General features: G+C 39.8%; 1 protein-coding gene and 1 non-coding gene across 2 annotated transcripts; both read left to right on the forward strand.

Annotated features, from left to right (window-relative positions):
- Positions 1–23: 23 nt before the first annotated feature.
- LOC128440975 (5S ribosomal RNA) lies at positions 24–142 on the forward strand. Its single transcript, XR_008338680.1, has one exon. It is a non-coding gene; the product is annotated as a 5S ribosomal RNA (ribosomal RNA).
- A 2,276-nt stretch (positions 143–2,418) lies between these two features.
- Positions 2,419–23,475, forward strand: LOC128440870 (alpha-2-macroglobulin-like). The gene is made up of 36 exons (XM_053423712.1): positions 2,419–2,564; positions 2,733–2,913; positions 3,015–3,171; positions 3,645–3,697; positions 4,144–4,164; positions 7,615–7,780; positions 7,869–7,953; positions 8,056–8,200; positions 10,819–10,936; positions 11,064–11,173; positions 11,263–11,430; positions 11,673–11,900; positions 12,696–12,759; positions 12,900–13,045; positions 13,674–13,823; positions 14,322–14,462; positions 14,549–14,639; positions 15,484–15,637; positions 15,998–16,223; positions 16,871–16,997; positions 17,184–17,305; positions 17,436–17,487; positions 17,800–17,883; positions 18,074–18,250; positions 18,338–18,413; positions 19,352–19,508; positions 19,736–19,810; positions 20,200–20,362; positions 20,460–20,647; positions 21,167–21,379; positions 21,880–21,992; positions 22,182–22,272; positions 22,351–22,419; positions 22,508–22,613; positions 22,733–22,774; positions 23,332–23,475. Exons 1-36 carry the CDS (start codon positions 2,479–2,481, stop codon positions 23,334–23,336), a joined length of 4,350 nt encoding a protein of 1,449 aa, XP_053279687.1. The 5' UTR covers positions 2,419–2,478; the 3' UTR covers positions 23,337–23,475.
- Positions 23,476–24,133: the final 658 nt, after the last annotated feature.

The raw sequence follows: 24,133 nt of genomic DNA on the forward strand, positions 1-24,133 counted from the left end.
AGGTACTGAAGCTGGACTCCTTCGCTTACGACCATACCACCCTGAATACGCCCGATCTCGTCCGATCTCGGACGCTAAGCAGGGTCTGGCCTGGTTAGTACTTGGATGGGAGACCGCCTGGGAATACCAGATGCTGTAAGCTTTATCCAATTTTCTTTGCAACCCGCAGAGGGTGCTGTTGCTGCTGCTTCACAGGAGAAACGTCTTGGAAAGAGCACGAAAGACTGGCCATTAATTCAAACTCCACATGACAATGGGAATTTACGGACAGCCGAGATGAAATGCTACCACTCTTGTCTTACCTTATAGTTAGTTTAATGTTAGTTTACTTTTTGTTTGCCCTAGGTTGCAGCATTTACCATTTATCGTTTTGCATTTAGTGGCATCGAATTAAGGTTTGCTTTGCCCTTGTGTGTGTGAACAAATGGATTAAAAGCACAGATTTGTTGAGTTGAAATTGGCTTTTTAACTGTTTTGACCAGCAGTGCCCACAGCCTGAACCATTTTTCATGAATAGACGTTGACCAAAGTGCTCTGGAGCCAAGACAGGGAAGATACATTTTATTAAATTAAACAATAAAGTAGAAACTATATAGTAAAATAAAATCACATAAATACAAGTTTCAACTTATTTAAAAAGCCAGAGACTATGGTGAGGTCCTCATGTGGAGGAGAAACAACCGAAAAGGCCTGATATCATTCTCAGGACTTCCAGAAGCATCTGATCTGCAGACCTCAATGATATTATGGGTGAGTGTAAATTAAAAAAATCCAAATCCAATAGGCATGCACAACGTGTTCGGTTTAGTTTTTGGTCTCACCCATCTGCTTTTACTAAAAAATAGGCTGTACTTGTGCTCTCTCTCTTTTGCAATAATTAACTTCATGTTTGAACAGAAGATACTATATGCAACGGTAGAGCATGGGTCAAAAAGGACGTGTTTGCTAGCTCAGATCAGGGGCTTTAATTGCGTAATTGTAAAGTTTTTACAAGTGTGTATGAAGACTGATCTGAAGACTTTGTCATCAAAGTCGGTGTTTACCTTCAGATATGTACTTGTATCTTAGTGTAACCTGGATCAGACTTGATCCTGTTCCAGGTCATATATGCCGAATCAGCTGCAGAGAGTTGCGAACAGAAGGGGACTGATTCATACAGATACAAATCAGTCCCCGCATGAATTGCATGCATATTCATTTCAGTTGCATATATATGTCTATGTTTTATAAAGACTTTAACACATACAAATAGTTTGAATCGCACATCGCTTTGTGTGTTGTAATCCATCAGCAAAGTTCGAGGACTTTATCAGTCCACAGGTTTACTTACTGGTGAAAAATTTCTACTTTGACCTAAGTCAGAGGGGTTAGCATGCCAAAACCAAACATCCCCTGCTGGGTAAAGGGCAACGTTGCAGAACCCAACAAGGATACCTGCAGCTGTGGTATCCTTCTTTTACAACAACGTTAGTGGATGTATGCAGTTTTTTTAAGTAATTGTAAACACACTAAAAAGGAAATTCACTCTTTTACGCGTTGCTAGCAGAGGAGTTTGTCTTTCAGTTTCCCCCCAGTGTGTCATGTTCTATGTCACAAACACACCAACAATTGAGATGCTCTCTCACCTTGTTGTCTTGCTATCTTAGCATGTTCACCCACTTATCACCTTTCCATCACTCATGAACCTGTATCTACAGCAGCGTCATTTGATCCGAGAGTGAATGCTGATTGACCAGTGGAAAGGAGGCCAAAAAAATGATGGAATAAACTCTACAATACAACAACATTTCTGGCAATGATTTACAGGAAAATTTACGAGATAAACACTTATAACACACAATATAATAGCTTTAGAACATCTGCACCCAGTTAGAATATTGCTCTGACGTTCCAGCTCCTGCTTTGTGTTCATCACAACGTAAAATCTTTTTTATAAATGATGTGAGATCCTTTCTAGTTTTGCACTTGTTATAATTTGGTCCTGCAGAACCTATTTTTTTTTAAACTTTTTATGGTTTAGATCTTATATAGTTTTTGAATATTAGACTTTATTTGACTTAAGAGTAGTGAGACTGATGAGGAAAAATCCTCTGCACAGAAGTCTGATGAATTAGAGGTTCTTGGTCTAACATGCATGCTGACAGTCAAATAAAGATGTTCATTTTATTGCAACACCCGATTCAGGATAGCAGCTCCAGACACAAAACATCAAATCAATGGCACCACAGCAGAGGCTGTCAGCTCTCTCAGGTCAACCCTCTGTGAAATATCACTTTAGAAACATTCTTATACGCTAAGTCTATAAATGATTGACTTTTGAGTCAAGACTTACTGGAAATTAAATAGAGCATTTGCATGATATGTGTGTGGGCATATGTCTGTGTGTGGGTGTGTGTGTGTTCGGAGGGTGGGGTGGCGGGGGTTCTGTATCAGCAGCTATTTAACAGACGCTGACTGTGAGGATCATCTCAGTCAGTCATGGGTCATCCTGGGATTCAGATGTGGACATGGACACTCTGTGTCCTCTTGAGCTGCATGTGTGTCGCTCAAGTCATTGCAGGACCGTAAGTTTGCCTGTTGTGTTTTTTTGTGTGTGTTTGTGTACTTTTCTTTTCAAACTAGGGTTTAGATCTTGTTGATTCGCTACAAAGGTTTGTGTTGGTGTTCCCTTTGTTTGAGATCCAGTGTGACAGGCCTCCCAATGGCATGTGTTTATGTTTCTGTGTCTATAGGCATTACATGGTAGCCATCCCTGCAGTTCTTGAGGCTGGAGCTGAAACCAAATTTTGTGCGAGTCTCCTGAAGCCCAACGAGACTCTGGACATGACCATCACTCTGATTTCTGCTGAAATGAACACAACCCTTCTGAAAAAATCTTCCAGTCAGGAGTTTCATGACTGCGTTGATTTTAAGGTCAGCTCATGAGAAAGGCTTTGATTCAAAAGACATGTTAATTTGTCAAGTATTAACACACATAGTTCTCCTGGTGCCTACAAAATATGTTTCTTTCACAGGTTCCCCTGGTGCAGAATCAAGAGGTGTTCAACTTTGAGGTGGAGTTGAAAGGCAAAACCTTTTACTCAAAAGAAGTGAGGAAAGTCAAGGCCACTGTCTACCAACCGATGACGTTTGTCCAAACAGATAAACCCATCTACCTCCCTGGACAAACAAGTAATTTTGATCTAATGATCTATGTTGTTGTGCCGAATATGCTGTATATCAGATATTGACAGCTTTCTCCTTTAAAATCCACGGAATGTTTGGGCTCAGGGACGACAGATACTCGTCGAGGCCTCAGGGCCTGATGGGAAACAACTGGCTCACTCACCTGGTCTACGATGACAGACTAAATATCTGACAGATCAATTAAGAAAATACATATTATCTTGTTTTATCACGTTTTGCTTTAATTTTACTCTGGTATTTTCATTTCAATTCAAGTTGGGTCTTATGTGTTGGAGGCTTCCTGAGGGAATCAAAAATAGAGAGACAACAGAGAGAATGTTTTTAAAGCCAAATAGTACCAGCCTCTTTTTGTAATCTCAGGTTTGGTAGTTACGTTATCAGCTCTGTGCAGACCGCAGTTGAAGTGGCCGGATATGATATTTAGCAAAAGCCTCATGTAACCTGTTTGAATTTCTCAGTGCATTTCAGAGTCGTCACACTGGACAGCAGGATGAGACCCACCAATAGGCTGGTGAGTACTTCAACTCACAAGCTACAGTATCAGTGATTCTGTGTGACAACGGTGCAGGTTTAATTTGGCAGAATGGGTTGAACTGAACATCAGTAAAGTAATGAAGTGACAGACATAGATTTGCCCTTTAACCCCAGTTACTGTATATCTCTAATCAGTCAGCTCCTGATGAAGGGTCAATAGGACAAGCAGGACTCTGTTTGCGGAGTCAATAGACCTGCAGGCCGCTAACACTAGTTTCTCATAGCACAACATGTTATTGAAGAAAATAAAATCGGTCTCTACATTAGATAATTGATAGCGACACATCAGAGCTTTAGCTGCTCAATACTATTGTGTTGTTGATTTCCTACCCACCCTGATTAGGACAATGCCTGATGAGATCAATGTAAAGCAACCTGCCTTTCAACATAGTTCTCTTTGCTTCTTTCTTTCTTCTCTTGCAGTACAATATAATTGAAGTTGAGGTAAGTCTAACATCCAGACTATAATACACTCACACTTTTGTTGTGCAATAGTAGTAGTAGATTTGACGTTGGCTAATTATTAATAATCATTAGAAATGATTATTAAAATAGAAATTATTTATTAAAAATAATTAAAAATTATAAAGCTAGTAATTAAGAATAGTAAAATAATTAATTAGAAATTATACGGTTATCCATTAATAATGGTTAAATAATTAATGAAAACAATAAAATTATCAATTAAGAATGAAACAATCTGTAATTATTGCTTATCGTTGCGGGGCACCACCCTGGTTACAGGGACCAACTAGTCAAACTATAGTTATCAGTCTCAAGTGATAAAAGTTAAATTAATAATCTCAATATTTAATATTAATGATTATATAATAAACCATGAAGGGTTTTAAGTTCGAGCACAGGATATAGTAATCCAGCTGTATTCACATACACATGTACAAATAATCACAGAAATACAAATACTTTAATTACAAAAGTATTTATTAAAAAGGGGAAATAAAGTTAATGTTATTTCAATGATTCTTCATTTAACAAACTCCAATATTTCAAAGATGGCAACAGCAGCAGCAGCACTTATCACAATGGTCACACATGTAATACTGAGTATATACTGGTGTGTGTGTGGTCGCGTGTGTCTGCCTGTCTGTGTCTCTATGTATGTGTGTGTGGGTGTGTGTGTCTAAAGAGAAAGGGGAGTGGCTATGGCGTAATGACGAGATCACGTGGTGACGTAGTCTGGCCAGGATCAAGATGTTACGTTCATGTACTTTCAAGATGGAGGTTTATGACCCCGGTGACGACATGAGGTCGAAGACAAGATGGCGGTCGGTCGCCTGTTACACAAAGGAACTTTAGACAAAGAGATTTCTTATCTCCTGGTTCTGGCGCCGAATGGCGTCGAGATGTATTAAGGCTCTTTAAATCTAGAATTTTCTATGCCACATGAAATATTGGTGTAGTGTAGGGACGTGTGTAAAACAGGTTTAAGAGAAAAGATAGAGAGAGAAAGAGAGAGAGACATCAAAAACATCGTCTGAGACCAGCTACAGTGACTTCACCACTCAGTACACAAATTAGAGTTGTGCACCGATCTTTTAACAGGTTAAGTCTCTGCAAACTTAGTCGGACGATAACAGTGCTGCCGGAGGCTCTCTGTCACGGCGCGAGGCACTTTAAAACATTCGACAATGTAAACAAGGAACCGGAAGTGGCACATCGTTCCCTCGTGTTACACGGCTTAAAAACGGATCAGCGATCTACAAACAAACACACTCAAATAAACATGACACGCTAAGTATTTAAACTAGTCTCTGCCCAGACAAAAAAGCCTCTTACTGTGACCTTCGCGGTGTTGCTTGCGCGGGGCGCGGATTTTCCAGAAGTCCAGTGAATCTCGTTGTTAACCTCAGGATGCCTGCACGAACGGCGAATTTTCCTGGAAACAGATGAGTGAAGTCCTGGCCTCTTAAGCGGGCTCCGTTGGGTCTCGTGTTTACAACGGAGGTTAGCGCTGGGCCGAATAGAGCGAGCTTCTCTTGCTCTTGGAACGGAATTCGGCCTAGTCTCTTCTGCGACAGAATGATGCTTTGTCCTGCAGGGATTAACAGCTGTGGCGCTGTTGTGGGGATCGTGAAAAAGAAAGTCTGTGATCTCGGCCGGCGAGTGGACTTCCTTTGGCGATCTCTTTCAAGTTAAAATAACAAAAAGTCCTATCAAAATAAAACGTCGACTGAATAAAGAAATAAAAGAATATTGAAATAAAACAAACGTTTGTGGTTATTGCCTCCTTTAGCAACTAAAATCATCTAGCTAGACCGGGAACGGTCTATTGACGTCTTCAGAGAGCAGGAAATGGCAGCGATTTTTGGGGTGCCAGGGCTTTTAAATTACCTGAGAGGTCCTCCTCCTTGAGGAGTTGGTCATAGGATGATGCTGGCTTTAAGCCAATTGAGTGTCAGAGCTGGACCTGAGTGGGCGGGGCTTGGAACTCAGTGGGGGTTCCAAGGCATTCCCAGAAAATTTTCCACCACCAGGGGGAGATTCTTGAGCCTGCTTGAGAATGGTTTCCCTCCAAAAAGTTAAGAACCCTTTGTTCACCCTCGGCTCCAGTGTCTGGTTGCTCCCCCCCTTTGGGCTCTTCAGACCCAGCAGGGGTTCCGTGTTCCTGCGGGGGCCTTGAAACCTGCTGGGGTTTCTCGAAACTGCCAGGAAAAGTACTCACAGGTGGATAGGAATGTTCCACAAGGCCTTGATTTACACAGGCCTTTGTTTAGATTTTCTTTGTGGTAACCTTTGACCTGTGTCTTGTATCCAGCCGCTGGGCTCTGGCCCAACACTTTAATACACTGTATACTGGAGTTAGAGGAGTTGAATATATTGGTAAAATGTAAACCTCCCAAAATCATCAAGTACCCAATGAGTAAACAAGCCAACAAAATGTTTTGTGAGTATTTCAAAATTTTAAAACTTTAAGAGTAAATAAACTTTTAAAGATTTGGCAACCAACCTATCAAATTTGGCTTCACTGAAACAAGAGGGTTTACAAGTGAACAACTGTAACAACATTGATGAAAGTTAAATCTTTTTACATATTTGTGCTTTTTCATTTTTAAGGGGCCCATATTGTGCAAAATATATGTTCTGGGCTTTTACTATCCCTAATGACTTGAAGGGGTCAGTAGGGACCCTTCATGTATGAAAACAGTCTCTCCACAGACTTTTTCATTCAGTCTATTCTAAGAAATATGTTACAGGAACGTTACGTTTCGTACCTCCTCTCCGTGTGTGATGTCATCGTGGAATCGCAATCTCCTCGCGACCCCATTCAGCCGATACCAGTCCAGCTTCTGAGGAGGGGCTCATAAATAATTAATGAGGCATGCGAAAACAGCCTATTCTGCCCGCAGCTCCAGAGAGTGGCAGAAGAGAAGACATAGAAATACAGATTGCAGCAGTTTTTTTTACTTCAAACCAATGATATATGATCTTAGGGGTACCAATAGCTCAAATTAAATCCCAGGGAGGTTTAAAATATGTGCCCTTTATATCAAGTCAATATGTTGTGATGAATGAAAAATCTTTATTCAAACTGTGGTTGTCAACCAGTGTTCAATTCAATGCCAGTAAATCGACCTTTACAGACGATTTCTTGTCTGACGACATTAAATATTTTTGTTAATGAAATGTTCATTTGTTTCTGTATATACAGTGTCCGTAATTGGACAGTGTGTTGCTAAGGCTTTTAGAGTAGTTTGAAAAATAATACTGTATGTAGTTGAAGTGTGGGCTTATAGTTGGGTTAAATTTGATCAGAAGGAGAATATGAAATGCTGAGCAGCATGTTGAGAGCTTTATTTCTGTGTGACATCCCTTTACATGAGTTTCATTTTGTGTCATAAACACATGTTCCTTCCCATTTATTTTATGAAATAGGATTCTAATGATAACCGAGTTGCACAGTGGCTGAATAAAACAGCCGATAGCAGCATACTGCAACTTTCTTACTCCTTGAACTCTGAGGCCCAGGAAGGAACCTACCAGGTTATTGTGACCGTTGGCGAGGTTAAAATATATCACAGTTTCAAGGTCGAGAAATATGGTAAGTTATGGCTATTTAAAAAAAAAAAGAATCCATTTCCATCTACCCGCAATGTAGCAAATGTGTAATAACCATATTTCATCCACAGTTTTGCCTAAATTTGATGTAAAAATAACGGCAGATGATGTCGTCAGTATTGAGCAGGAAGAAATAAACGCTGAAATATGTGCAAAGTAAGTCAAATCCTTTGCTTCACATGTGTACTCTCAAAATACTGTAACTCTGAATAAGATCCAGTTGTTTTTTTGTCTACTTGTCAACAATGTGCTTCGTAGGTATACATATGGACAACCTGTGCCAGGGAGTGTCAAAGTTAAGGTCTGCCGACCTCCTAGTCGCTATTATGTTGCTATAGTTACTCCTGATAATCCAGAGGGACTTCCTGACATAACACCCCCATGCTACGAGGAGACAAAGGAGGTAGAGTGGAGAGAATCATCTCTCAGCAGAAACAAGGAGCAAAGTGTAACTGTGTTTTTCTGTGTATCAGTGTGGGTAAGGTGACATGTACTTCATTCAAATATAAATGTATTAATTTACTTTATTTACCATATCTATTTATTTATTTACTTTTATATGCCAGCGTAAGACTGAGTAAACCCCGTCCATCTCATTAACATACAGACACAGAAATACAGAACAAAATGAAATGAAAATGCAGATTGCATTCTTGGAAGAGTGTTTTGGTCTTGTTATCAATGATCAGGGGCGTTTCTAGGATTGAAAGAAAGGGGGGGCTCAGCCTCTAAGGATGGCGAATGGTTTCGCGCTCATTTGGGGCTGCGGATATCTATTGTTTCAGACAGTTCATAGATTGGTTCAATCAGAAAGTGTGTGATTTTTCTCTGTATCTTTGCTTGCATTCATTCAGTATAAGATAACAGAAGAGACAGAATTTCAGGGTCATTGTTAAATTTGTCAACACAAATATGAACTTTTCTCAAATAGAGAGAAATCATTTTCCTGCTTGTAAAGGAAAGACGGATATACTAGTTTTCATATCCGCGTCACTCCCAAATCCTAATTCTTAAAGGGACCACACACAATGGATGGAGAATGGACCTTCCAGTGTAACAATTGTTAACAACTACAGATTCCACATTCTGTAACTACCTGTACTTACAATTTCACTCCGTACATCATTTACTATGAGCTAAACTCCTTGGCTGTAATCCTGCTGTCTTTATGAGAGACGTCAAGGCCGATATATGCTTCTCCGAGTCCGTTACGGACGGATGGATCGGACGGACACTTTTTGATTTATAGTTCTACGAGCCTTTTTGTTCTGAAAACAATTCACCGCCAGAACAGTAGTTGGCGCAACGGAAGTCGAGCTTAGAGAAGCCTACCTCATGAGGTATATAGAAGAAGTCCACGCTGGTTTATTTACGTCCTCCCGGCTCCTCACACACAGTGAACGATGGCAACTAACAGAAAAAGGCTGTTGATGACGCGACAGTTTTTGCTGAAATAAAGTGACACCCAGCGGGTCAAAATGCTTATGTTATCGTGTCTTAGCGCAGCGGTTCCCCGGTCTTGTTTCCAAACTGCGTTGCTAATTCAACAGCTGCAGCAGCTTGAAGCTACACGGAGGCAGCTAGCTTCCCCCCGAGCTTCCACACACAGTCAGCACGGACACCCGATACTAACTACTACCAATTGTTTGCTTCTAACCTGACGGTGTTTGAGAAACAGTGTCATGACAGCCGTGGGATTAAAGTCAGCGGTTCCCACCGCACTTAGCATGGTGGCTAGCCCGCTAGCCCCGTTATGCAAGTTCGTTATAACCGTATGTGACTGTACACAAATGCCTTAAGTGCTCTAACAAGCCACCGTAAGCCCGACAACGCCGCTGGCTGAACACACTTGTCGGTTTATTGTGATTTAGGGAATGAAACAGGAAGTTTGAGGTCCGGAAATGATGTCGTCCCGAAATCCTGGCGTTAGCGGACCAATCACAGCCAAGGGCTATCCGTGGGCTCTCCGCCATGCCGACGTGTAGTAAGAAAAATCAGAGCTGCACGAAAAGCTCTCCGAGGAGCCCTGGAGAGGCCCAGAGAAGGCGTTCCATGGCAAAGAAGGCGGTCCTATCTGTCCGTGTCCGTCAAAACGGAGAAGCATAAATTGGCCTTTACTTGGCAGAGTGAGAAAGCCAGCGCAGCAGCGATGCAGACTCCCCAAGGTCCTAGTGCCCGGTTTTTTATTGTTAAGTATGATTAGAGGCTATTGGATTGTAATTTGAAGGGGGAGAAAACATACAAACCAGAAACGCACTGAGATATGTAGCATGTTAGAGTTATAAATAACTTGTCCATGTGTAAAACAATAGTTTAATTAAAAAAATTTTTTAAAAATCCCAATAATTATTTGGGGGGGCTTCAGCCCTAAAACAGGCCTAACGATGCCCCTGTCAATGATACAGGCGGAACATGAGGGTGCGCTGAGGCTAAAGGTAAATCTGACTGGCTACTTGCTTGTATGGCAGTGCTATGAAAGCCATTTGGGCCCCTCAGTAGTTCAAACATCTTTACCTCTTTACCTTTTTAAACTAAATGCTTTCCCTTTTTAGAACATAGGACAAGATGGAGGATATTCCTTGTTCCTACCGCCACTTGATGGTAGTGGATGTAAGGGACATAAATAAATAATTGTGAAATTATAAAAAAAAAAATATATATATTTATATATTACATTCATGTTTCAAACTGTATGTATTGTGCATTTATTTATGTATAAGATTATTATTGATATTTTTAAATGATTTATTTATTTATTCCTTTTTTATTTTGGCAGTTTCAGTCCTAAATACTCACGTTAATTACAATGGCATTTGTTAATGGTTACCAGGTTCGTTACTTTGATGCTCTGAACATTTTCCAGGTTAAACTGTAATGTCAGTCTGCAGAACATAGTAGTCTGAGAAGAGCATGACCCTCAGACTGTAAATATTGAGAAACTACTAAGGTGAAATCTGAACGACTAAAAGGAGTTTAAGTTTGAATTACATCCATCTAATCTTATTTCATTTGTGATTTTAGACGGGAAAGAAAGGTTGTGCCACTTTTAACTTCAAGATGACAACTTTCACAAAACTCGACCAAAAGGTGCTTCAAGATTACCTGGATCTGATTGTTGACGTGGAAGAGGAAGGGACAGGCAAGTCTTTGTAATATTTAATATTTTATTCATACATCAAAGAGATATTTTGAAGCAAATTTATACAGTACATTTTATTGAACAACATGTTGCATACATCCTTGTAACATGGAGGATTTCTTCATAGGTATTTCCCTCCAACAAATGAAGAGACTTCAGATTTCATATGTTATTGGAAAGCTGATGTTCATTGACACACCCAAGATTTATGACAAAGGATCAAATGTGGAAGGAAAAGTAAGTGCAGATTGTTCCCTTCACGTCGTCACTATCATTCGACGAAAACGATCTGCATCCTCACTGACACAACGCTCCGCCCCTAACAGGTTAAAGCGGTTCACTTCAATGATACACCCATAGCTGACATGAAGGTCTACTTGTTTGAAGGTGTCAGGTGGTCCTCACGTCTGCTGCAGAATCTCACCTCTGACAGCGATGGTGTGGCCACTTTCTCATTCTCCACAGCTGAACTCAATGGAGAGATCAACCTGCACGTAAGTAGGAGATAACTCGTCAGCCACATAAAACACCTTCATGACAATGACAACATGGCACAAGAGTGAGAAGCTAAGGTGTTTTCTAAAAGTACAGCAGCGGATCATGGGTGCACCATTGTATAGTGGCCATATTGCAACAAGAACTGTGTCTTTACTTTGACATTTAGCTTTTCTATGATAACTGAACTCACTTTCCAATGTATTCCTCCACTTCATCTGGTTTCTTTTCTACGATATAGGTTAGTAATAAACCAACACTGGGCTACTCTGGTTATAGAACTCGATACTACGAGACTGGCCAACACACAGTGTCTATGAGCCAGCCTCCCTCTGCTGACACCCAAACAGTCAGCTCCCTGGAGGTGGTGAAGAAGACAAATCCACTGTCTTGTGACACAAAAGAAGAGATCTCCATCAAATACACTGTCGTTGGAGAGAAAGGGGCCTCTTTAATGGTGATCTACCTGGTGAGTTGTCGGTGAACTATTTCTCAGCTTATCAGAAGATGTTTTTCACAGAAATATGTACATGGAAAATGTATTTTAAAATGACATTCATATCAGTTTTTGACATCAGAACTAAAGGATCAGTTCAGATATCAAAAGTGTTCAAATGAATGGCTTCCATTGCAGGCCCCTCGCATTTGAACAGAGGTTGGTAGAACTGCTTTTAGTTTCTTTGCGCCTACTGCCTGGAACTCATTGAAAAGTATCTTAAAAATTAAACCTTCAGTTCTCCCAGGGGAATTTTAATTCATGCTTGACAGACATTTAGCTGTATCTTCTTAATGGCTTTAATTGGTTTTACTTGAATTATATTATGTTTTGTATTCTTTATGCATCATATTTACTTTGTTAATTTATTCACTCTATCTGTTTATGTATATTTTACTGAATCCCCTCAATTTACATCAATTCAAATGAGGGCCTCCTTCAATAAATCTCGATAATAAATAAAGGTTCAAGGGGGCGCCCTTAGCTCGGTTGGTAGGGCGTCCCCCCCATGGGCCTCGGCCAGCAGCGGACCCGGGTTCGATTCCAGCCCGCGGTCATTCTCTGCATGTCACTCCCCTCTCTGCCCCATTTCAACTCTGTCTCTGAAACTATCAATAAAGCATAAAAAATGCCAAAAAATAATCTTAAAAAAAAAAATAAATAAAGGTTCATGAAATTAATAAAAAAAGCCTCTTCATGTAATCTCTAAATGTACTTTGTTTTTTTGCATGACTCATTCATTCGGCCATCTTGTCTCAAACTCTCTAGGTCTTATCCAGAGGGGCCATTATCATGCAAGGATTTAAACACATTGAAGTTCAAGACCTTCCAGGTGAGCACAGACCGGCTTTAATCATGAGTCTGGAAAATCGTATATTTGAGATTTACATGGAATGAAAATATACATCTACTCCTGTTATAGTACATGGAGACATGTAGATGATACTTGTTGTTTCTAACTTCACCTTTTAGTGACTGAGGGTGGAATTTCCTTTGAGTTGAATGTGCATCCAGAAATGGCGCCAGAAGTCCAGGTCTTGGCCTACGCCGTCCTCCCCAGTGAGACTGTGATCGCTAACAGTGCTGACTTCTCCGTAGAGAAGTGCTTCAGTCACAAGGTCAGTATCAAAGAAAACCTGAGGCACCAGCTACGCTTGTCAGATTCATTTGTAGAAGGTGTTTGCTACATAATGTGGATATGTACCAAGGCTTTCCACAAGGATATGGATGTTACCGCTCAGTTTGTGTGTTTTTACATATGCAGCCCTGTCCTATAGAAGGAGAGGACAGAGAATTTGAGCAAAGGGGAGCGGATCAAAACAAGGCTTCTTATTAGATTATAGCCAATAATAAAAATCAAACAGAGAATTAGATTTGAAAGGCCACAATGAGAATTTATGAATCAATAAATCAATTATCTCGATGGCACTTGTAGATGGCACATGTGTTTATGTAGAGAAACCACACTCACATCAGATTAATTACTTTTACCTGAGTTCAGTGACAAACCAGACATATTGTGTTGTCATCTCCCAAACTGTAATGTGTATTAAAGTGCACAATAACCCCTGTCAGCAGTCAAGTCTGTAGCTCTCCACATCTTTCCTGAAGTTTGATCAAGCTTTGAAATAAATGACAACAGCCAACTTGAGTTCATTTATACAGCAAACTCCAACAGGTCAATAGGCTATAGTCTCATTCCAATAAAGTCCAGATGTTGGGATGTGTGTTTTCTGTGTTTGTCAGGTGTCGCTGGAGTTTCTTCCATCCTCAGCAGTCCCAGGAGAGGAGACCACCATGCAGCTGAAGGCCCAACCAGACTCCCTGTGTGGAGTGAGCGCTGTCGACCAGAGCGTCCTCATCATGAGACCAGGGGAGGGCCTGACTGCAGACAAGGTAACTGCTCCTCTACAAATAGATGCTGACATCCTGGAGTTTTATTCTAGTTTTCCTCTGAAAAATCTTTGCCACCTTTTATAATATCAGATACCCAGAGGCTATGGCTTTATGTCCCGATTGTTTTTTTACTTGTCCCTCTTCCAGGGAGGTTTCATTGTTACCACCAGTGTAACATAGCTGTTTAATGCAGTTCTGCTGTCTAATTATGTTAGCTTTAGAGGGATAGTTCATCCAGAAGGGGACATTTTCTAATTGTGTTTGAATCCATAAAACACTTTTGGAGTTTCAGGGGTAAACAGTGCAGGTTATTAGTGACCTATCTTCAGACATAAACAACAGAAAAACGTAACATGTTTCCATACAAATCGTGTAGTAGATAACGAGTGTTTTGTACTTGACAACCACCTTTTGAGATGGAGCTGCCCAAAATCCACGAATACAGTCATCAGATCTTCATGCAGCAGTTTCAAGCTTTCAATCTTTTTTTCTTTACAGATTTTTGACTTGTTGCCTGTCTCCAAAGCGTCTTATGTTCCATATGATGTACATGATGCAGTAGAATGCTTGCGGGTGAGACCAAGAAGATACATTCATCCACATCCTTCTGAGAGAACTGATGCGTTTACAGTTTTCCAGGTAAATCCACATACAGATACCGACATATAAAGAGTTTAATTGTTTTTTACACGCAGTTAATGGTTGTATGTTGTTCGAATATCTAGAACGTTGGAATGAAGATGGCTACAAACTTGTTTATCCGTATGCCTCCATGCCTCAACTTCAGAGGAAAAGAATACCACGAAGGTGGCCATCGTGAGTATGCTAACTGTTCTGCACTTTTAAGAAACACATACTGGATTAGGTGCAATAAACCAAATCATAGTGTCACTGCCAGTGGTTGAGGAAGTACTGAAACATTTCACTAAACTACAATAACCCCAAGTAAAAGTAAGACGACCACATTAGCATTTCTATTGTTTCTACTTTTTCTTGTACAAGTTAGTTTTTACTTTTAAATAGTTGTAAATTATTGAAAGTAAAAGTACAAACTGAGTGTAACCTATTCATCATTATTTTTTTCCTACATTTATTTATTTATTTTCCACAAATAATTAACAATATTGTAGACACACCCCATATCTAATAGTGGGAAAAAGGAAATAATGACAATCAGCAGCACATAATACAAACACAATATTATAAGTAACTAATGATAGTACACATTAGCAATTTAATACTTAACAGGGCTCCCCAACGCTCCGGACATCCAGCAGTCCGCTCTCTTTATTTTATTTTTTAATCATCCTCTGGATCCATGAGATTAGCCACATCGCCATTGTTAAGATAGGAAATGACAGGACTCCATACTTCTTTCCTTTAACAATGTTGGTAAACTTTTCCAGTGACAAATCTGTTGCCATCTCTCTCAACCATCATACTTCATCATAATGGCTGGTCAAATCCATTTTCCTGCATGTCCTGATTGGTTCAGAGATACAGATCTCTCATTGATTACAACATACAAAAATAATCTACTTCAGTAAAGTACACATCATGAAAAATGTACTTAAGTACAGTCACTAAGTAAATGTACTACGTTATCCTACCACTGGTTACTGCTGTCTTTCCAGTTGAATATTTCTTTGTATCTTTTCAGATATTCTATATGACAGTGTTCCTGTAGCTTCCCGAATGGGAGTGGGAATGGCCGGGCCAGGTGGTCATTTTACCCCACAGAATTCTCTTCCAGCTATAGAGACTGTCCGTACTTTCTTCCCTGAGACTTGGATATGGGACCTGGTGGAAGTTGGGTGAGCTTGTATATGAATCGGATATTAGTTCGACTTTACGTTATTACATTGTTGGATTTTATCTTTTATCTTTCTGACTTTCTGCTTTTTCCCTGCAAACTGCTTATTATATTATATTATACCAGAAAATTATTCCTTCTTATTAATGAGTCCGCCTCAAAGAGTTTTACAACATACTGTCAACTTTTTGTATTTTGTTTGCAGAACTTTTTTTTATACACATTGTATGGTGCAGAGGAAATTTAGAAAACATCCTACATGGTTTATCTGCATTGACGATTTTATCGTCAAATTTATCATGTTTTTTGTCAAGTTTTTCCAGCTCAGAGTATCTGTGTGTCTTTGTATTTTTTAATCCAGAGCATCCGGGACGAAAGATGTGTCCCTCCTTGTCCCTGATACCATCACCACCTGGGAGACGGAGGCTTTCTGTTTGTCCCCTCAGGGTTTTGGCTTGGCTCCTCGTAAAGAAATCACCGTCTTCCAGCCCTTCTTCCTCGAGCTCACGATGCCCTACTCCATCATCCGGGGGGAGCACTTTGAACTGAAGGCAACCATCTTCAACTACCTTTCCAGCTGCATCATGGTAAAGGAAGTTTTAAAAAGCCTGTAAACTAATGTCTGCATGGCAACAATCTAGCATCATAATGACAACATTAACTTTCTGATGTTTAGTAGATCTTATGTCTTTGCCTGCAAACATTTACGAATTGGAACAAAACACAAGCGATAGTTTGAAGAGAATGTTTTGCAGGGTTGTTGAAATTATTTTATGTAGCCAAATTCATGGTGAAATTTTAATTTGATTGCAATTTTTTTTTCTAATAACTGTTATGAACAATTTAGATTCAAAATACTTCACTAACACATTTGTGGAAACCCTTTGGGCATCCTACACATATAGTGCAATCTTGATGATGCCCTTTAATATATATTGAATTCATGTGTACACTAATGAATGTACATCACACCTTACGAATTAGTTATGAATTAAACAAGCATCAAATGTGTCTCATTTAAACAGTTAATATATATAATAATGCAAGATGTACATTTTGAAGATCAACAGTGGTTACGGCTGCATTTTGGTTTATTCCTAATTTTATTAGTATCAACGTGACTGAGACGTGGAATCAGGTTTGTATGTCTCCAAACATGCAGCAGTTTGAGGGTTTGTTCACATTTTGCTTCACTTCAGGAGTTTTAAAATATATTGTTGTGTCTCTTGAACAGGTCTCTGTGACGCCAGCACACTCCTTAGATTACACCCTCACCCCCCTCTCTGGTGATAAGTACAAATCCTGTTTGTGTGGCAATGAGCGCTTGACCCTCAGCTGGAACATGTCCCCTACAGCTTTAGGTGAGGCTTAAAGCTTTCATCCAAATTTTTGCCAGGGTAGTGGAATTACTGTGCCTGTTTCCACATCTTTTAAATCTCTGTGGAATCAGGGAAATCCATCACAGTGGCAAAATACTTTTGAAATTTATTGGAAGTGAGATAATGTCAATCAAGTTTCAAACAGGGTTTAATCAACTTTTTTCAAAGGGGTTGTGAATGTGTCGGTGAGTGCTGAGGCTGTGGCATCTCACACTTCCTGTGACAATGAGATTGTGAGCGTTCCAGAAAGAGGCCGTATCGACTTGGTCACCCGACCACTCATAGTTAAGGTAGTTGTCTTTAATACATTATAGCAATGGTCTTTATTGGAAAGCCTTTAAAAAAAAAATACATGTTGGAAACTCTGCAACTCTCATTATTCATTATACTCATTATTCCCATTATCTCTTTCCCTCTCAGGCTGAGGGAGCTGAAATGACAAAGACCCACAACCTGCTGCTCTGTCCAAAAGGTGAGTAGACCACCAGTAGCAAAAAGAAAGCATACATTGGTATGTGGCCTTTCGGACAAGTTTAGTGAGAGCATCTCCAAATCTATCAAAAGTCATTACTTAAATGCATTTCATATATTTTGTCCATACGAATGTAATATTTGAACTGTTGTGCTTCAAGACAGACCAATGTTTCATTGTATTGATCTTACTGCTTCTCAGAACTGCTATGATTCAGGAACCACTAACTGTTCATAAATCTGAATGACGTCTTTGTTTCCTGACCGTGGCTTGAGTTTGTCTCTAAGGTGGTTGTTCTCTGTCCGTACACAGGAGAGGCTTTGACAGAGGAAGTAGAGTTACAGCTCCCTGAGAATGTGATCGATGGATCAGCTCGTGCCTCACTATCAGTTCTGGGTAAACGGATAAACTCATTTTGCAGAGTTAACAGTTCACCTTTTTCTTGATGCCTCAGAAATAAGGACATTGACCAAAACTCCTTTAGTGCATGGCCTTCTGTATCAGCTGTGTTTGAAGCTTGTTAACATGGTTTTATATCAGTGTGTCAAGTCATTAACATGTTTAGGGAATCACTGTATTTGTGCAGGCGACATCCTGGGTCGAGCCCTGAAAAACCTGGATGGGCTGCTTAGGATGCCGTATGGATGTGGTGAGCAGAACATGGCGCTTCTGGCCCCCAACATCTACATCCTCCAGTACCTGAAAAACACACAGCAGCTGACACCGGCCATCATGGAGAAGTCTACCAACTTCCTGTCAAGCGGTGAGCCTCAGTTAGCTTCAGCTGAATAATCTAGGACTGGTGTGAATCATTATGCCCTAATAAAATTTAATTTATTTTATTCCATAGGTTACCAGAGACAGCTGAACTACAAACATATTGATGGAGCTTACAGCACATTTGGATCAGGAACAGGGAACACTTGGTGAGAAATAACTGATGTACATAGAATTATTTGATCTACCTACTTATTCCAGAGCTGTCTGTGTTTCTGTATGTGGAATACATATCTCGGGAACCGTTCATCTTGTACGCATCACACTTGGCATGTGTATTATTACACATGCAGTCTGTGAACTGAGTTGATCATGTCTTCATCTGAGTCCTCAGATAAACTACAGCTGTCGTTGCCAACTTGCAGTTTGAGGCCAATAATATATCTGTCCTGCCAGATCAATTTGATCATTTGATCATGTTTCTTCCTCTATCTCGGATTGTGGGTGCTGATCTCCGTCATGACAACAACAGTTAAAGTACAAAGTTTGTTTTGGTGCTGCAATGCCTTATATCAAGTTGAATTAAAGAGCTTTTATTTTGAAAAGATTGTGTCAGACCTCTGAAATAGCTAACATGCGATGTATAAATAAATAACAGCAGTTTAGTAAATCAATAATTTTTTCTATGAAACACAAAGTAACAGTTATCAATCAAATTCACTTTAATATTCTACGAAAATATTGAATTCATGATCTTCATTGCAGATAAACCAGGTAGCATGAACACAAAGTTTTCTAACTTCACTCTTCGCCATAGACTGTTTATAAAACGCTTTGCACAAAATGTCTAGCACACAAACAATAAAAAGGGACAGTGTATTCTAGAACTGTTTGAGAAGGACTCACTAATGTCAAGGGATATTTCTGAAGTAGCTTTAGAGCTTTAACAAACAACTAGAGAACATGCCATTCCAAACAGGCAGGTTTAGAACGGGCCCTGCACTAGTTGGTACCTTATGCATGAACTAGCCAAACTTATGACCTATACCATATTGTGTTATATTCGGTATCATGAAGTGTGATACAGAACAAGTGCGTCTCCTTATTTTCGTTTTGTCAGTGTCTAACTGTGTTTTGATGTCCTCAGGCTAACTGCTTTCGTGTTGAGATCTTTTGCCAAAGCAAAATCGTTCATCTACATTGACCCAAGGAATATTGAATCATCTAAAACTTGGCTGGAGGAAAAACAACGTAAAAATGGCTGTTTTGAACAGTCAGGAAAACTTTTTAACAACAGGATGAAGGTGAGCTTTTTGTTCCTATAGACTGTGATTAAAACAATATCACTATAGACCTTTTATTATCACTGAGTAATATCTTGCTGTTCTTTATTTACAATGTGTGGGTGAAATTCGTTTGTTTAATGAAATTAAAGTGAATGTGGCTGCAAGCCCAAAATAATGTTTGTTAAGTGGGTCCCTGTGCCTTGCACACACAGTGTGGATTTGTGAGTATTTTTCCGTTCCTACAGGGTGGTGTGTCTAATGAAGTGACGCTTACTGCTTACATCACTGCCGGTTTCTTGGAAATTAATTCGTCCACTGATGTGAGTAAACTCCCTCCCAAAAATTATCTAATTTTTAATTAATCCTGATTCACAATTAACAATATAATATGCACTATTACAATGTATAAACCGCACCTAACTATAACAACGGCTACTTTTCCTCATGGAGAGTTCAGATTGAAAAATCTATCTTAACACAAACAGTTCTTTTGGTTTGTGTTGTAGGCCTCATAAAATAATGACTTGTCTTTGTAGTGCCTTACAACACTGGTAGTTATTTAGCTACTTCTGTATCTTTCTTCATTATTTAATTGAATGGTTCTGAAGATGGACTGAAGACAATATCTATAGTGACAATATCTCAATTCTGAGTTTTATTGTTGTTATGTATTGGCACATAGTTTCTCAATCTAAAATATACTTTACAGGATGCTGTGGTGAAGAAGAGCCTGTCCTGCCTTAAGGAGTCCGCCAATGACCTCAGCAACACCTACACCACAGCTCTGTTGGCGTATGTCTTTACCCTGGCAGGAGACATGGAGACCCGTGCTCACCTCCTGACGCACCTTGACAAAGTTGGACACAAACAAGGCGAGTTGCCGTCCTCCTCAAGGAAATCATTCTGCCTTCACTTACTGTCACTGAAGCTGACCTTATGCCTGTATGTTTGTGGATGGGTGTGTTTTAGGGGGTTTCCTCCATTGGTCTCAGACAGCAACAGAAACATCGGCCTCTCTGTCTGTGGAGATCAGCTCCTATGTGATGCTTGCCAAACTCAGTGCCTCGCCCAGTGCTGAAGACCTGGGCTACACCTCTCACATTGTCAGATGGCTGACGGGTCAGCAGAACTATTATGGAGGCTTCTCGTCCACACAGGTACAAGCCAAACAGAGGAATGGTTCATTGACTAGATGTGTGCTCAGAGCTGTCATGTGAAAACCAAGTGTCTGTGTGTGTCTGTGTGTGTGTGTGTGTGTGTGTGTGTGTGTGTGTGTGTGTGTGTGTGTGTGTGTGTGTGTGTGTGTGTGTGTGTGTGTGTGTGTGTGTGTGTGTGTGTGTGTGTGTGTGTGTGTGTGTGTATCAATTCAAGAGGTTTTCTAAATGCTGTATTTACATAAATTAGCTTATGATTTAGATTGTAAGTAGAATGAGGAATAGTATCCTATCTTATCTGTAAAAATTCCAAATAATAGGTTAAAAAATAAATAAATAGGAAATTCAGTTTAGTTCCTTATCGTGATAAAAGTGGAAATCATGTTTACTTAGACCATGCACCATTGTCAGCTTTTTACTTTTTAATGGTGACCTTCCACCTCTTCCTGCTCTATGTGTAAACACAAGTGATTTTATGTGTAAAGATTTGAAGTAACATAAAGTATTTTATGTTTCTTATAGGACACAGTGGTGGCTCTTCAGGCTCTGGCTCTTTACTCCACTCTGGTATTCAGTCCAGACGGTTCAAGCACAGTGATGGTCCAGTCCGCCAGTGGTCAGCTGTCATTTGATGTGAACAGGGACAACAAACTGCTGTACCAGGAGAAGACGCTACAGGACGTGATAGGAAAGTACAGCGTGAAGGTGAAGGGCAGCGCGTGTGCTTCAATACAGGTCAGTTAACACAGGAGCTATAACTGCTTCTGTTGGATAAATGCTCACCTCAACAGGCTTATAGTAGCAGTGCAGAGAGTCTGAAAGTGCTGCATCTCCAATTATATGTGGTGTCTGTATGCAGAGAGTTTTGCTACTCATTTTAAATAAATGAGCAGGTCTGACTATTCTAATAACTGGATTTTGATTTTAATGAAATGACCAGGTGGTCCTAAACTCTTACAACCTGGGAAATGACTTGATGCTACATAAAGCCATTAAACATAGACTGAACGCCCCCCGGAATTGTCAGAAGCGGTGAATCAGGTCAAAATTCATCCAGATTATCCTGTAGTGTGCAGCAGCCCTTAATACAACAACCTAAAATCTGGATGTGTAAATGTGACTCCCCTTGAAGAGAGCATGGTTCTTCTGTTCCATAAATTTAAGGAAAGGAAATTCTTGATATTCTATTTCAGTATTTTTAATCTTATACTTTACCTTGTCTCCCTATTTCTCAGATTAGTCTTAACTACAACATCCCAACTCCGACTGAAGTGACATCCTTCAGTGTTGAGGTCAAGCCAGAGGCTGACTGCGCCAAAAACAAACTCAGTCTGTTGCTAAAGTGCCTGTAAGTAATCTACTCCCACAAGTTACACTAATGATGGAGGTGTACTGACATTTTTGTCAAACAATGCTCTGTAAATACCAGTGTGTACCTGATGGTGGATGAACCAGTATGCCAACATTCTCCAGCATATCCTAAATGTGAGGACAATGGTGAAGGTATGGGACTTCACATCTTTATGGTTTATTGCAGATATCATGGAAAAGAGGAAAATACAAACATGGTGATCCTGGACATCAAAATGCTCTCTGGCTTTGTCCCAGATCCACAGTCTTTGAAGGAGGTGACTTATTAGTGTAACTTAGACTAGTTTACATCCATTATTGTTGAGAAACCCAGTTGATTATCCTCCCCCCCACAGCTCAAAGGCGCCCTGCTGGTGGATCGTGTTGAAGAAAAGGAGGATCATGTTATGGTGTACATCCGGGAGGTAAGCGGAATTCCCAGTGAGGGTCAAGAGATAAGGATTATCCGATTGTTACTTATTGTGTCATCTGTCTTTTCTTTTTAACCAATAGCTACCAAAGGACATACCCATCAACTACAAGTTACGTCTCATCCAGGAGCTGCCAGTGCAGAACCTGAAGCCAGCCGTGGTCAAGATGTATGACTACTACCAGCCAAGTAAATATAACACTCACACAGACAAACCCTAAGTCCCTTTACAGAGACCAGATCAAGCATATATGAAGAAAGGTTATATTTTTCAAAAATCCATCTCTTTCTATTCTTCTTTTTCTTAGGTGACCAGGCTGAGACAGAATACATCTACACTTGTGCTGCAGGTAACAATACATGATGATACAAGAACATTCTGACCCAACCACAAAAAGTAATAATGTCTTTCATTGGTCAGAACCAATAGGCTTCTCAAGAGGCTCTATGGCACTGAGTGGAGAACATTGACGCATCAGACTCCACAAAGATGCATCAATCCCCTTTTGAGACCATATTTAAATTAACTGCATCTGGGTTTTTATTTGGATCATCGCAAAATTGCACACACACAAACATATCAGTCACCTAAAAAAGATTGATGCGTTTCATCAAGATCCATGAATTATTGTCTGAGAAAAAGGTTGAAAAGCACAATATCTCACAATCTCAAAGACGGGGAAAAATAGTTCCTGGAACCGCAGCTAAATTGAATTGGTTCTTCATCACCGATACCATATCTTTCTTCCAAGATTCATTGTAATTTGTTCAGAATCTTTTTGTGTAATGCTCTTAACTAAGCAGAGGTAAACATAACTTCCTTGGCAGAGGTAATGATGTCAACAACAACTCTGGACTTTACAGGGAATATAATATACTAATATTTTTTATTTTTGTATTTTTGCAGCTTGAAGAGAGGAAAGTTTTCAGTCCTTGGGTTGTACCACAAATGAGCATTTTATCACAAATGCTTAACACATTTCTGTCTATATACTGTATGTGTTTGAGGTGAAACTCATGGAGAATAAAATAATGTGATGTGAATGTCGAACTTAGTTCTCTTATGTTTTACTGTGTGTTTTACACTGTTTCAAATGTTTGCTGCCGCAGCTTCAGCAGTTCATTTATTCATACACATATCACGAAACACATGTGCAGGTGAGCTTAGTGTGGAAAGTTGAGTGTCCTCATGGCTGCTAGGGTGGAGCATATAAAGTACATATAAAACAAATATCATCTCCATCACTCCGTCCATCCATCCATCCATCTATCTATCTATCTATCTATCTATCCATCTATCCATCTATCTATCTATCTATCTATCTCCCATTGAGATACAACCTCTCCTCCTCAGGAGGTGTTGGTCCAGATGATCAGCAGGCACACACAGCCAACAGATTAAATAATAATAATAATAATTAAAAAAAAAACATTTATTTTAGGAATTGATACATGTACAGTTTAAGGCAAGGGGTAGTGATGGATACAATTTTCTTTAAAAAACAAGTTATGTCTTTCATTCTCACTTTCCACCTTTAAACTATTAAATGAACTGAACTTTGAACTAGTTCATGAGAGGTGTGAACTTGCACAACACTGGATATGGAACACACACATCATCACTGAAGAAAGAGAGTGAACATTCCAACGACTTTTGACATTCCAACCACTACTTTATAAATGTAATAGTAACATATCATTCTCAAAAT

The sequence above is a fragment of the Pleuronectes platessa genome, chromosome 5, assembly GCF_947347685.1.
Source record: "Pleuronectes platessa chromosome 5, fPlePla1.1, whole genome shotgun sequence".
In the NCBI taxonomy this organism is placed as follows: Eukaryota; Metazoa; Chordata; class Actinopteri; order Pleuronectiformes; family Pleuronectidae; genus Pleuronectes; species Pleuronectes platessa.

Bases quoted from the DNA above. Each gene is read 5' to 3' on its own strand.
- LOC128440870 (XM_053423712.1), top strand. From the start codon at position 2,479: ATGGGTCATCCTGGGATTCAGATGTGGACATGGACACTCTGTGTCCTC. The intron at 11,174-11,262 runs GTAAGTGCAGAT...CGCCCCTAACAG, and splicing joins GATCAAATGTGGAAGGAAAA to GTTAAAGCGGTTCACTTCAA. The intron at 15,638-15,997 runs GTGAGCTTGTAT...TTTTTAATCCAG, and splicing joins TGGGACCTGGTGGAAGTTGG to AGCATCCGGGACGAAAGATG.